A 15,458-nucleotide genomic window follows, 5' to 3' on the forward strand; every position below is an offset into this window, starting at 1 on the left:
CCTCTTGCTCTATTTGAAGAACTCAAGACACACAGGACTGAGGGTCTAAATGGCACCATGGTGGACTTCTACCAATGCTTATCAGCTAATTGCAGCTTGACTTTAATTTTGCCTTTTCCACTCTTAATCGGTCTTTTTAACCTGCTTTTTAGCCAGGGCAAAATTAAACATGAGGAAAAAGGCTTATTTAGCATTATAATTATCTACTCCCAAGCTGTATAACAAAATGGTTTACACATTTAATTGGTTTTGTCTAATATTTCCACGTATACAGTAGTCCTATTAATGAATATCATAGCTTCATTACTGCATATCACATTTTGCTATGTTTTGTACGATAAAATAACGTCAGCACATCAATAACTTAAATAACACAAATGTAAACTCGTTTTCTGCTTGTTATAATTATGATTTTAGCCTGAATAGGCTTTTGATTTGTAAGACCATTCACATAATATGGAATGTAACTTTATTTGTTTTTCTTTTGTATATAATGAGACACCGAAAGCCCTTGTCATCTCTTAACAGGATACTAAAGCAGCTCTGTTTCATGAATGACAGCACAATTAAAGCTAAAAATCATAATTAAGAAAACCCTTTTGTACTGTACAATCTCAAATTAAAGCAAGAAAGATAATGACAATCTTATGCATTAGCCAGGAAACGTGATTCTCTGCCACTGGGCTGCTTTTTCTTGTTGACAATTCACAGAATGTGTATATGGGTGTAGTTATAGGTGTGTGTATATCCTATGCAGAACAGCAGTCCCTATTTTGTTGATCTAGCTCTTCTAATTTTTTAGTTAAACTACCTAGCTGTTACAATTTAGAATACTACATTAACACATTTAACATCAAGTTTACATACTTGCGTCTTTGAAATACTAGGAACTTTTACACATTTTATTTGGCTTTGTAAGGACTGAAATATCACAGATAATGCAACCTACTTGTCTTTGAAAGAATATGGCTGTTCTCAACTAACTCTCTAAGGTTCAGAGTGAAATATGTTTCTCCTTATATCTGTAGCTGACTTCATAGAAGAAAGAATGTCCTCTTAAGTGGTCAGTTACAGTACAGATTCTGCAGAGATACATATATATTTAATGAAGGATAATTCTCTCTGGACTTTAGAGTCAAGCTGTTGCAGCAAAATTACTTCGTTTAGACTAATTTTTCCTATACAAATCTCAAGAAAAACCTATTCCAAGTATGTTTTGTAGTAGTATCTCCACATGACCAGAGGAGGGCACTTTAAACATCTTTGCACTGCCCAGGAGGCAGATGCAGAAGCACAGTGATACCCAATGTCGTGCAGTCCTGCCACCTCTTCTAACCCAGGCAGGCACCCTTGCGTCCACAAAAACACGGAATCCATGTTGTACCACAGGGCTCTGTTCTGAAAACAGTGGGCAGATATATCACTCTCTTCTCACTAACTAGGATTTCTTCCGATTTCCCCCATTTAATTCAGTGTTGCTGCAGGCTAAATCAAGAGTAACAGATAATTCCTAAAAATCACATTAGAGGAGTTGTCTCCCTCTCCTTCCTGAACATCCCTCTGCTATTAGCCCCTGTTAATTTAGCAAATATTGATTGATTGATTTAACCCTCTATGACTTATCCTGCTGTAGAAATTCCTTGCCTTTAACTGAAAAATGCACTTGGAAAATGCACTCTCTGAGATATGTATTGCAACAGTGCATCTTTTCACATTAAACTCTTGTAAAAGTACTGCTCCTTTCCACCTTCTGAGGGAGGTGACTCTGTGTCCCAGATCTGCTCTCCTGACAGAGTACATAGCAGAGAAATCAATCTCTTCTCTTTTTCATTCATGACCACAGTGTGGAGTTCAGCAAGTTTCCATGCAGGAAACATCCTTTTCAGCTTCATTTTGGCTAAAGGTATCAACCTTCTATGGAAAAGATTTTAATTCTGCAATCTTACTGCTATCATAGACAGATTTTTTTGTCACTTCTGCTTTGTTTTGTTCAAGTTTAATGCTGATAAATTATTAGAAAGGATTTAGAAATCTTTTTTTTTTTTAAATAAAAGTCTCTCCTCCACCCTGGGGAAACACACTGCTTATTTAACATACTTTCCCCCCCCTCAACATTATTCCATTTCTCTTTTCTTCTCTTTTCTTCTCTTTCTTCTTTCCTTTTTTCTTTTCTTTTTTCCCCCCTTCTTTCTTTCCACCTTTCTTTTCTAGAGCAGACAGGTACAAGAAGGAAGTTGTCTTTCATCAGCAGTCCTTTGAGATAGAGTAGAATTCAGTGAGTCCTCACCATGATAGGATCATAAACTTACTGGGTTAAACCAAGCTAACTTTCCCTAAGCTGCCAAGTTTTAGCTGCACCATACATATATGTTTCCTTGTGCCTTTTTTTTTCTTATAATTTTTTTTTCTTGATGACCCTGAGCTATGGCTTCTCATTTCTACCACTAGTCAACCTTCCTTTCTTTTCTGGTTTTGCCAATATAGGCCTCAAAGAAAAAATGGCAGAAGAGCACAAAGTAGCTGAGGTACATGAGAGAGGACCAGATGATGTTCTGCACGTGGGAATGGCACTGGCCCTGCTGCATCCAGGAGAAGACCAGGTAATTGATCACGCAACCGATCAACATCTGAGTGATCTGCGACAAGGTGATGAACATGGCAAACTTGCGTGAGACTCTGAAGCCAGCAGCCCGCAAGGCATAGTAAGAGTACATAACAGCGTGTACTCCATAGTTCATGGTCATGAACCAGCCGCCGCCAGCCACCATGTCCTTGTAGGAATACCAAGAATAAAGTAACACAGTAATGTGATGGTACCAGTGTAAGAAGATGAGCTTCTGTTTCCTAAGAATAATGAATATAGTATCACCTGTAACAAAACAAAAAAAAAAAAAGGGGGGGAAGAATGGAGAAACATATTAAACAATTCTATAATTAATGCAGTGCTCTCTTCCCTTTGCTGTTGCTGTAGTATATACTACCTTGGAGCAAGAAAAAAACACCTCAGCTCTAGATCTGAGAGCTTGTTTGATCCGAGAGCCAGTTTGGCTCCTAATCTCTATGCAATCTTTAGAAAACCAGAGTATCTACATTTTCCTGTGTGAATAATCCCCATTTGAAAACTCCATAGGTTTACATGGCAGCCCTTTGCTGCAAACGTAATCCATGAAAATCTGAGGTGAGGTAGGCTGATGTATGTGTATCATCTCTGATGTGAGACTGTCCATTACATACAGTCCCTGGAAGAGAAATGCAGTTCAATAGAGAGCAGAAAATCTGAAGAGGAAGCAGCACACTGTCCTCTGATTCAAATGTCTACATGGAAACTTAACCTAGTTAAAATCAGTAGAGCCTTTTGAGATAATATGCAAAAGGCTATTGCATACACAACCCACAATACTGAAAAGTATGTTATTGTGAGGCAGACAATAACATAAATTTCTTATAGAAAGAAATTTGGGTTTTGTTGAAATGCACATCCACTTCAGGCAAATTTATCTTACTATCGTAGAAAAGTAAATTTTATTCCTCTTTCCTGCTTTTTTTCTTCCTTCTGCTTTTTGTGATTGCAATGAGCATCTCAATTAGATATACGGATATATGTATGTTACTTGTTTTCCATTGTTATAGGCACAGTGTTTCCAAAAAGATCCCTGAGATTTGAATCTGGGGACTTATTTTGATTTATATGGAATAGATTTATATAGGATAGATTTAAGGAAATCTATATCATGAATATTAGTCATGGGTGGAAGCAAAACTGCACCGTCTGCACAAGGTCTATAATGAGCCATAATGCTACTGTTTACTTCATTAGCTTGAAGATGTTGATTCACATTTTAATAAGTAATCATATGTTCAATTTATTGTTGCTGTGCAGTTCTAGCTGATGTCTCCCAGTTTTAACAACTACATTTCTTTGGGTTTGCAGCAATTTAAGCAGCAGGAAAACAAGGGATTCTGACACAGCAAGGCAACTGGTGTCTGTCTCTTTCTAGTTTTCATGCTGATGAATTTCTTTGCTCTAATTTTCTGAATCAAATTATCCACTGAAAGGTAAAGTCTTATTTTTGCTGTACACCTGAACACAGTGATAGCTGCAGCCCTTTGAGGTTTAGTGAGAACATCCTCCAAAATGAAAGCTGGAGGGCTGCTAAATCATTGCCTCCTCCTTTCCATTAAAGCAATCCTTTCTTACACTAATAAGCTGTGAATGAGAACACATTAAGACTATTAAGTTGCCTTTGGCACATTTATCATAAATATCCTTACCAGAAAAGCTGTTGGAAAGATAGAAGTTCATAAGAATAAAGACTGGAAAAGCTAGACATATTATGGGAAATTTGTTTCTATTCAGAGGAAGCAGACAGCCACAGCTTTCAATGCTTCCTAATTGTATACTTAGATGTGTATTAAAGGATGAATGCTACAGAATGGAGGCAGAACCTGACTCAAAGCTTCTTGCTGACATAGCTGCTACAGCCCAGCCTTCATTTCTGTACCCGTGGGGTCAGTGACTGACAATTATGCTACTCTTATTTACCTACAAGCAGCTCAGGAAGAAGTATGTACCAGGTTGCTTTTACCTCTTGACTGCCCTGTTATGTATAATCACTGCAGTTTATTCCTGGGTTGGGAATGGTCTTATTCAACTGCACATTGCTCTAACTTAGCCAGGCTGGAATTAATCTCTAGAGACTAAAACATGCAGTTTGGGCTTCGTTTATGTTTACTCAGTTTTTATAAGACTTAAATGAGGTTTTGACAGCACTGAGACCCTTCTTGTGCTTCCTGCATGGACATTTCTGCTCTAAATATGCACAGTGAGAGAAAGAGAGAGAGGGTACTCACCTAGTTCGGGTGCTTTGCTTAGCACAAATGCATATGCCCAGAATTTGCTGACAGGTCCAATGTAAAAACTCTGGTCACACACTGACTGTTTCAGGCCTTTGGTCATCAAAATGTACAGCATATAAGCACCAGTTCGAACAGCACCGAATATACTTTAAAACAAAAAGAGAAAATAAGAAAGTTAAGTGGACATTTGAAATCTACGTGCCATGACTTCAAATTATTAAGGGAAAAAGGCCAAAAATGTGCTGAAATAGTAAATTTGAGACAGCCTAAAACCTGAAACAACTCTGCTGGCTTCTAGGAATTTATTTTGAACTCAGACTCATAAACTGGACTGCAGCCGTATCCCCTGGTGAAAGTCTGGAATGGTAACATCAATGGTTTTTATTTCATTACTACAGGAATGATCCTTCAGTTTTCAGGAGCAGAGAAACATCTACTTCAGCTCAAAACGACATGCAGAGTTTTGCAGCTGATGGCCGGGAAACTAGACAAAATGAGTTGATAAAGAGCTGTATCATCATGATAATCAGGACAAATTCCCTCTTCTGGTTTTCTCAGAGTTTTCTCTTGTCTTTCCCTGCGTTTGTTATACCCACAGGCAAACCCAGGCAGGACATACAGATTTTGATGGATTGTCTCAGTCAGGGCTGGTGTTTTGGTGCACATGCTTGACTTCATCTCTTAATGGGTCACTGCTAACAGAGGGAACCACCAGTTGAATCAAGCCGTAAACAGCAGATTCACCCTCATCTCATCAAAGTGAGATGCAAGGTAACAGTGTTCTGTAAATTAGAAACATCGAGAGATTTGCAACTATATTAATTTAGTGCAATTACAGAGGGGATAGGTTGACATCCAGCTGATATAAGGAACAAAGGCTTCTTTCGCAGCAGCAAGGAGCTCTGCAGAAGAAACCGACTCACTTTTACAGCGAGAACATGCTTGCCCCTTGTCTACCATTGTAGCTTGTTGGCCCTTTATAAGTGTTGATGAATACTACGTGAAGGAAGTAGCTTTCAAGAAAAAGGAAGAAAAACAGACCCAATCTCATTTGAGGTTGAGTATATCTTACTTTATGCCTATATTGTATGTCCTCGTCCCTCTACCCAGCTCCATCTTATCTCCCCTCCTACTTCTTTGTGACCTTGACCTACCCTGGTTCCTGCTCTGCCTTGCTTCTTTCATGACTATAGCCTGGCAGCAGGCAAAACAAGCCACCTAAAACTGAAGTATAAACCCATGTGGGCAATGCACGCTACCATTTATGCAAAGTATGTGAAATAAGGAACAGTTCCTCTGAAGTTTTAGATTCTCTGTTATTTGTCCTTGTCTTGTGAAGTCAGTATTTAAAAAACATGTATTAAAATCACCAAGACAGCCTCAAAAGCTGAGGTCTACGGCAGTCCTTATGGCACTTGGTCTGACCAGACGGTTCTAGTAAGCCTGCTGAACACAAATACTGCTTACTTAAACTTTTATATGATTTGCATAAAGTATTTAGATTTTCAAATCTGCAGCACTGACATACCCAGTCAAATCTGTCTGCTGCTAAGCAAGTGCAACTTGCTCTCCCCTGTCCACTGCAACCAAGTGGAGTACCACACTGTCTGGTGCTCCTCAGGCTGTCAGTGGCATCACAGATGGGGCTCTACAGCCAGGTCACGCCCAGGGAGAAATGCTACATCTTGGCTCTCCCACCAGTATCTTCTGAGGCAACCATTGCATGTGGTTTCACTGTGCCATCAGGAAATTCATACAAATGTGAGCACTTATGAAGCTACTATTATTATTTGCTATTTGCATAGTGGTATTTGCTCATGGGCTCTATTGCCTGATGAGTCCTCTTGAGCTATGTGCAAATAAACAACCCTCCTGCTGTGGTACAGGTATGCTGAAGAAGTTCAGCTGAACCTGGGTTTCCCATTAGCACTGCCCAAAGCAATGCCTGCATTCCCAGGCTTAGGCAGGACAGCTACTGCAGTCTCTTGTGTTCATCCACTCCCGTGTGCAGAAAAGACAGCACAGTATTCTTAGCATCTATGCAGCCCATAGGGTATCCTCTCCATGAAGGGTTGTTTCCTCCCAGAAATGCTCTCTCAGCACACTTTTCTTATGTCTTTCAAGCATCAGTCCTTTTAAGTCAGCAGACTGCCAAAACCTGCAGGAGGAGTTTTGAAATGAGGTGCAACTCATTCTGTGTCTTCTCTTTGGCATTTAACACATGCACTTTTTTTTTCAGGAGTTGCATTTCTCATTCCCAAGAAGACAGGAGATCCTGACAGAGACGTGATCTGATCACCTCCTGAGGCAGTGAACTCCTCAGGCTAGCCAGGGCATGCTGCTGCTTGCTACTATGTTTTGGGTGGTGGCAAAACTGGGTGGAGGAAGATCAGACAGAATACCTAATGATACGCTGATTCTCCCATTAGCAAATACCTCACTGCTGACATTAAAATGGGGGAAAAAAGGAAATTTTAAATTATAAAATCAAATAGCTGCAAGCAATATGCCTTTTCTTGTAAAGAAGCTACACTGCCTTTTTAAAAAATAATTTATTAATAAAGTTTTAAACCCAAAGAGAATTCTGTGCCTTGAACACAATCCCAGATGAGAAGAGCGCTTGTTCAAGCAACAGGCAAACATTGCTTTAACTGTGATTGAGTATGGACACCCAGAGATCTAATCTGGACTGATAACAGAGCCAAAGAGTCTCCCTTTGCTGTGCTTGAGATTATATTGATGGTCACACACTGACCGTTTCAGGCCTTTGGATTACAGTCTCCCTTTGCTCTGCCTGAGATTATATTGATGTAGTTCTTCCTATCTTTCTGTTTAGCAAGTACTGCAGAGTTCTCCCTGGAGTGCACTTGCACACACACATTCATTCACACACACACTTACTTTTCTATAATTCCAGAGGATGGTGGCTTCCCCTAGTTCTATGACTCTAGAAGTGACTCCAGTTACTGCTCTACACAGTGTGAGTCAGACTAATCTGAATTTTCATCAGTAGAAACCAAGTTACATTTCTGTATAACTCACAACGGAAGGTTTTATGAGTAAGGATAGCAAACTAGAAGTAACTGATTCAATCACCTAAATAGACACTGTGAGCAGGTAGCTGATATGAGATGTGCTGCATGCCAAAACACTACCTTGAGAACAAGTGCGCGCCATCAGAGACAGAAAAAGGTCTAATACCCAACTGCAAACATGTCTTGGACCCAGAGAGCCAGGACTGCTTTTTGTGCCTCTACCACTTAATCTTTTTTTTCTGACCAACAAATTTCTATCTTGCAAAGACATGATGTGCAGCAGAGTGATGACACTGCTTGCTCAGTAAATCACTTCTGCTTCATTCTGTCCTCGCCCTGGTCTCTGCTGTAGCTTTTGTGAAGCATTGAAATGAACTGCTTACCAAAGCAGTCTGTCTGGTGGGAATCATCTGCAGGGATTTTAGAAATAAGGTAGCAGTGATTTACTGTACAATTACAGTCTTTTGCAACTAGAGAGACCGATCAGAAACAAACTGCACCAGCTAATGCAGCGCTCTCATCTATTCAGACTCAAAATGTCCTACATTGTCCTCCCTTCAGGCAGTGACTTCTCTTGTAGATTAACAAATGCCCAATTGATATTTTTAGTGTCCATAGTATGATCAAAATATATCCATGAGTAAAATAAAAACTAATACTTTTCCCTCTCAAACTTATTTTCAAGCAAGGGTTGGTGGCTTGACTGTAGCTGGACGCCAGGTGCCCACCAAAGATGCTCTATTAGTCTCTCCCCTCGGCAGGGGAGAGACAATATATCAAAAGGCTCCTAGGTCAGGATAAGGGCAGGGAGGGATCACTCACCAGTTACCATCACGGGTAAAAGAGAGTTGACTTGGGGAAATGATTTTATTACCAAACAAATCAGGGTAGGGTAATGAGAAATAAAAACTAAACCTTAAAAACACACCCTCTCTTCTCTTCTTCCTGGGTGTAACTTTACTCCTGAATTCTCTACCTCCTCTCCCCAGAGGCTCAGGGAGCAGGGGATGAGGAACAGGGGTTGTGGTCAGTTTTTTCATGCATTGTCACTGCTGCTTCTTCCTGATATGAGATGTGCTGCCAATTCCCCTGTTCCAGCATGGGATTCTTCCCACAGGTGACAATCCTCCACAAACTTCTCCAACGTGAGTCCTTCCTGGGAGCTGCAGCTCTTCATGAACTGCTCCAGTGTGGGTCCTTTCTGTGGGGTGCAGTCCTTCAGGAACACACTGCTCCAGTGTGGTTCCCCTGTGCAGTCCTAAGTCCTGACAGCAAACCTGCTCCAGTGTGGGCTCCTCTCTCCACAGTCTACAGGTCCAGCTGGGAGTTTGCTCCAGCACAGGCTTCCCACAGGGTTATAGCCTCCTTTGGGCTTCCACCTGCTCTGCTGGGGTCTTCCATGGGTTACAAGTGGATTTCTGCTCCACCATGGCCCTCCATGGTGGAGGGGGCACAGCTGCCTTACCACGGGCTACAGGGTAATCTCTGCTCCAGCACCTGGAGCACCTCCTCCTGCTCCTGCATTGACCTTGGTGTCTGCAGGGCTGTTTCTCCCACATATTCTCACTCCTTTCTCCATCTGCAACCACTCTCAAGCAGTAACTTTTGTGGTTCTTAAATATGTTATCCCAGAGGTGCTACCACCATTGCTGATAGGTTGGCCTTGGCCAGCCCTGGCTATGTCTTGGAGCTGGCTGGCATTCACTGAGGAAGTTTTTAGCAATTTCTCACAGAAGACACCCCTGTTGTCCTGCTACCAAAACCTGGCCATACAAACACAAAACAGAGGACCTCAAAACACATTCCATGCACAGGTTAGGCACAGGTTAGGTGTTGAATACTGAAGACAATGCAGGCGTTGAATGCTGAAGCTGCTTTCTGCTGTCTCCATCGTAATTGTTAGGAAGGAATGGAGTACTTGTTTCTCAAAAGCCCAAGAGGGCAGCAGGTAGCTCAAGACCTCAGTCCAATCCCAGCTGCCATTGTAGCAGGCTCAGCTCCTCCTCACAGTGGAGGTCACTGCCCATTTTTGCTAGAGCTGCTTCCTATGCAGACCCATCTCTGCACTTGGCTCCTGACACCTCTGGACATCCCAGTCCAGGATCAACACTGTGGAACTGTGCAGAGAATGGGACTTCCACATAAAAACAAATTTTAAAGTTCAGCACAGAATATAGTAACATGTCCTAAAGGCTAATCACAGTGGGAAGTCTCTGCTCTGGTTTGCATCTTTTAAAAGAACTTAACCAAACAAACCATGCAATCTGTATATGCAGATAAAGATGGCATTGAAGGGGATAAAAGTCTTGACTAGAGTTATGGTGAATGAAAAATATGTTAGCTACAAGCTAGAGATCAGAAGTGGAGTATCTATTCAAAAGCATGCCATCCTAGGTACCCATCACCAGCAGAGAGCAGCAGGGAGTCTGCAGACAGCAAGACCCAGCTGAGTTGCACAAAATTAAGAGCTAGTTGAGACTTCAAGCAGAGCCCTCCTAACCCAGGCCCACAGGCTGTTCAACATGGCCCAAACCACTGGCACCCAGCTGTTTAACTAGTCTCTGAGGTGTCTGACTATCCTCTGCCTTGGGCGTGCTGGGCTAGTCCAGCAGTCAGCTGGCCATACACCCAGCCAGAGCTCCCACAGGTCCGGCTCCAGCTCCCAGCCTGGGGTCCAGCTGCAAAAGAGAAGAAATCTTAATTCTGTCCCAACCTATTTACATGGCGACTCATAGGAGTCCCAGCAGGTGAGTCTGTGCCCTGGGAGCACAAGGAGGTGGCCACACATGCAAGTCACAGCCCTCTGACTGCATCCAGCTTATACTGGAATGGCAATAAGGAAGCAGGTTCTTTAGTTTTTGTTGACTCTTCTTTTTTTTCATTTTAGCATGTGAAATATTTACAGAGGAAGCACTCTGAATTCAAAAGAAACTTCTAAAAGGCAACAGGTGAAGAAAGTGGAGCTTCCTACAACCTTCCTTCATGACAAATCAAACCACATTCAACTTCTCGTTCTGTTCAGCAGAAGTGTTTTGGTGGACATACCAAGTTTCCCTTCTGCCGCTGAAGAGCTGGTCTCTTAACGTAATAAAATGACCTTTCCGTGCCCTTCTGATTTAAAACCCACAGTCCTCAGGAAAGAGGAATGAGTTGGCGTGCTAACGCTGAGGCACAGGAGCACAGGAAGCACAGAAACCCCTTGGTCTGACAGGCCCGAGCAGCAGGGTAGTCCAAGAGCACACCTAGAGACAGCAGTTACCTTAAAAAGGGGCAGCAGAATATTTCTGTGCTCAGCCAGGCAACAGAAAACATGTAAAATATGAACTGATACTGAGGAAACGCAGGGAGGAAGCACATGTAAGACAAACAACTCTCAGAACTAAGTTTCTTGAAAAGAAATGCAGCTTCATCAAACATCACTGAACTTCCCAACAAGACAGTTGTCAAACCTGTAAAGAAACTCCCATGAGCAAAGAAACTCAGAAACTCCCAGTATTACAAAGCAGCGTGTACTAATGTGAAAGAAACATCTCACATCCTTCAACCATTCCCTTGCTGTTCTTTTCAACTCATTCCTAAAAATAAGTTTGTAACAAAGCAATTTTTCAAAATGAGTGGTAGGTTTGTTTTGCAGTTCTCTAGAAGTATTTATAGAGTTTTTCCTCTCTACCTGGTACAAGTAAGCTTCTTGCCACTCACTCTTACCTGGACCCAGAGGACCAGCCCATCAATGATGTGCAGCACGCAGATAACATAGCAGGGACAGGGCTAGATGACTAATTTCTTTAGAAATTGATGTATTTTGTTGCTGCAAATTAAGTTGTTTGTGGGAGATTTCTATTTGTCTCCCATAAAACCCTGCTTTGGCCACATGAGAAGGAATGATAGTTTTTGGCTGACTCAACAGATACCAAGGCACCTCTGGAGGATGCAGGCATTTGAGGGGCCACTTGCCTTGCAAACCAGCGCAGGGAATGGTTTTTTCCATGCTTGCCACAGTATTACTTTTTCGTAGGTGACTTCAGATAAAGTTGGCAGACCAGTGTTGGGAAATGGCCCGTTCCAGGCAGGAAGCATACAAGAATAGGTCCTACCTGGCAAACAGAGCAGGAGTTCTGGGAACATGCATTTGTATGGTGACCACACACTAAATACATATGAATACATACATATAATACCACTGTATTATAGGAAGAGATACCTAAACTATTATCTGCATAGACAGGTGAGGTAGTCGGATCACAGTGTGCTTGCTGCGTTGTTATTTCGGCAGTGATTATCAAACCAGTGGGAAAGATGGAAGATTTAATGAACCATTGGCCTGCTCCCAATCTAGAATCTGTCCTTACATTTTGTGGTGGTTTCAGGTCCCCTAGGAACAGAGTACTCTGGGAAACTGCTAACCTTTATGGCAAAAAGAGAAGACTGTCAAACAAAACTTTAGCAGCTAAACAGAAGGTTTATGGGAGTCTGCCCTCATCATCTGTAACAAAATAGATAAAACTGCATTTTTTCCCGTTCTCCCAGGATATGGCTATAGAGAGGGTAGTTTCTTTTTAAAGTTGAGCCAAACCAGAAGGGAACGTCCAGGTTAAAGTGTTTATCTGGGTGGTATCAAATGAGAAAAGAATATTAGAGTCTGGTTTGTGCTGACCAGAATTAACTTTTCCTGGTGCTTATTCAAAGCTTCTTGTTCCAAAACCTTTTGTGGGTAGACATGCCAGACTGTTTTGAGGCTGGGAAGTGAATTAAAACCATGAGAGTAGCCTCCTTAAGAGCCTGCCTGACAGAGACAGCACTCCTTCCACCGCAGGCAGAGGACTGGTGAAACCTGGTCACACACCAACCTTCCAGAACACTGAAGCAAAGGTTGAGTGATAAATATGTTTCCTGGCTAATTAAGTTTCCTTAAACTTGCACGTCCACAGGCACATGTTTACAGGGTATCACAGACAGTGAATGTGGGTACTCCAGGCCCCACTTTCTGGGGGTTTTGACATGAGAAGGAACGTAGTGAAGGAGCAGCACAACCCACCAGAATTTGCAATTGTTTTGATCTGCTTTCTGATACCTAAGCTGCTCTGGGAGGTGTTTGTGGAGTGGCTAGATTTAATTGCAGCTGTTCCACTCCTTCTATCTTTTTTTTTTAAATGAATCACCTCTTAACTCTTCTTGTGATTTTTTTCCAGTGATGTACACTTTCATCCACACTTAGCCAGCTCTGTGGGGGGAGGAGAGGAGCAGCACCACCTTCACTGGGTAATGTGCAATACATGATGATACAGGATTAAAAAAAAAGTTGTATTTTCCAGATGGAATAAATTTTCTGAAAGAAAGGAGGAATCAATTAAGCCTATGAAAATCTTAATATATAGTTTCACTAAAAAGGTTGTCAGACTACTTAAACGTTATCTTAGTTTTGACTCCTGTCTTAGTTTTCCTTGATGATATTCAAGAGGATTGAAGTTATGTAAGTTCCATGAATTACCATAAAATCCTGCATCTTCTTGTACTTAGATAGGTGTAGAAACTATGAAGTTGCTTTAGGCTTATCTTTGATTGCTAAATCATGATATTTGCACTGTACAGTGAGAAACCATACACTAAGAAGCCAATCATTAAGTATAAATGAAATGTGGGTAATGACTGAAAGCTATCATTTGGATGTTGTTCAGTGATCTACATGGAATTAATGGCTCTTGTTTTGATTTCACAGAGTTAATGAGACCTGTGGCTACATGTCATGCAATATGACATGTCCTCTGATCTCACAGAAAAGCAACCTGGGAAAGGATCTGGCACCCAGGATCCTAAATGGTCAATGTGACAAAAGGACAGTCTATACGAAATATTCATTTGCATTAATAACTGACTAGAAGAACCAGCTTTTTAAGTCTGCACCTGGTTATTAAGAATATTTTGCTAGGTTTGTGGAAGAGGGTTTCATTTCCCAAATTAAATTAAGCAGTCTCTTGGTGAGTGAAGGATACACAGAGATACAGTATTCATGTAAGTGATGAAGTCTGAAAAAGAATAGTACTGACTATGGATTTGGTCCCTCTTAAATCTAAATGTAATATTTTTTAATTATTATATAAGCATTTAAAGAAAGGACTTCTTAACAGTGAGGTACCTTGAAATCCTAGAGAGACACTTGTTCAAATTACAGCTGATGAACTCAACCCAACCGTTATTTTCATAAGACACGGCAAAGAAAATTAATGTAATTAGGCTGTTGTTTCATCATCTTTCAACATTTCTGAAGTGCTTTCAAGCAACGACAAGGTTAGTGAAGGAAAAGGAGACCTCTTCCTGCAGAAAGACTGTTGTTACAAGACACTTCTCTGTTTTACCTCCTAGAACCAATTCAGGGACCTCCCCAGAAGACTCTGTCTCCTCATTGAATCCACCTAAGATGAAAAGGTCATCTCCATTCTCTCCCCATAGCAGACATTCTTGTTGCCACACCAAAATTTTGGTCTCCTCTTCTTTCCAACAGTCAAGTGACCTACCACCTCCAGCTTGGGCTGTCCCAGAGTTACCAACGTCTTAATAATATTCAGGCCAGCAACTGCTTTAGGCCAGATGTTCCTGTGTGAAGAACTGATAAGTACAAAGCTGTTTATAAGATGGGGTCTCTTCAGGTTCAGACCTAACTTCCTTCACACTTCTGTCTGTGTAGACATCTTCAAGGCCCTTAGCATTGTATTTGTGAATACCTCATAGAACCTAAGGGCCTTTTTACTCGTGACAGCCTCATAAGGTGGTTAAGCATAAGAGCCATTTCAAAGACAGAGAGGTGAGGTAAACTGAAATTTAATTGTCCTGTCAAAAATCTGTGTCTGAGTCATGATGAGAAATGATGTGCAATGTCATGAGCTGTGGTTCAGTGCCCTACTATGAGGTCTGTTTGATGTAAGCAGAAAGAGGTCTGGCCTCATCAGTGAAAATAGTATTACTGAATTAACAGTAAATACGCTCCAGTAGGAGGAATTTTCTTCAAGAGGAATAGTTCTTTGACCTACTACAGATTTTCTTTTCACTTTTTAAAGTTGCTTTCTAAACCTTCAAGTCCCAGACTCTCCATCCTAATTACCTGGGGTACACCTATATCTTTCAAGATAAATAGTTTATAGGCTTAAAAGCTATTGGTACACTTCTTAACAACAGACTTCATTGTCTGCACATTTGATAATTTGGTAGCACACTTTCAAGACCTAAAAATACAGGTTGATAGGCAGAGACATACAGACAAGTTTACAAACTTGAGCTGTCCTAGAAACACTAAGAGCTCGAAAAGTTTTTGACCGAACCAGAAGACCAGTCCTAACACTCACTCAGATCCTTGCTTTCCCGCTCTTTTCCCTTGATATGTTAGGCAAATACCAGTGTGGATTTGGCCTGATACAGCTGGACAAAAGCCACAGAGAATGTGAACCTATGGAGTTAGTTCTAAGAGCATCCCTGCTTGTATCTCCCCTCAACTCTCACACCTCTTGAGCTTGCACAGGACCAGACCACAGCAACTGACCCTAGCCACAGGAGAAAATATTTGGATTTTCTCCC

The 15,458-nt window shown here is 41.4% G+C and overlaps 1 protein-coding gene across 1 annotated transcript in view; it reads right to left on the bottom strand.

Annotated features, from left to right (window-relative positions):
- Positions 1-452: 452 nt before the first annotated feature.
- The window catches only part of ELOVL6 (ELOVL fatty acid elongase 6), a 77,867-nt gene continuing 62,861 nt past the window's right edge, over positions 453-15,458 (bottom strand). The window contains exons 3-4 of the mRNA XM_017805891.1: positions 4,852-5,003; positions 453-2,869 (exon numbers count right to left, since the gene is read on the bottom strand). Of these exons, the coding sequence (XP_017661380.1) occupies positions 2,445-2,869; positions 4,852-5,003 (577 nt within the window). The 3' untranslated portion in view covers positions 453-2,444. The remainder of the gene's footprint in view (positions 2,870-4,851; positions 5,004-15,458) is intronic.

Source organism: Lepidothrix coronata, unplaced genomic scaffold (genome assembly GCF_001604755.1).
Source record: "Lepidothrix coronata isolate B3197 unplaced genomic scaffold, Lepidothrix_coronata-1.0 Scaffold13, whole genome shotgun sequence".
Classification (NCBI taxonomy): Eukaryota; Metazoa; Chordata; class Aves; order Passeriformes; family Pipridae; genus Lepidothrix; species Lepidothrix coronata.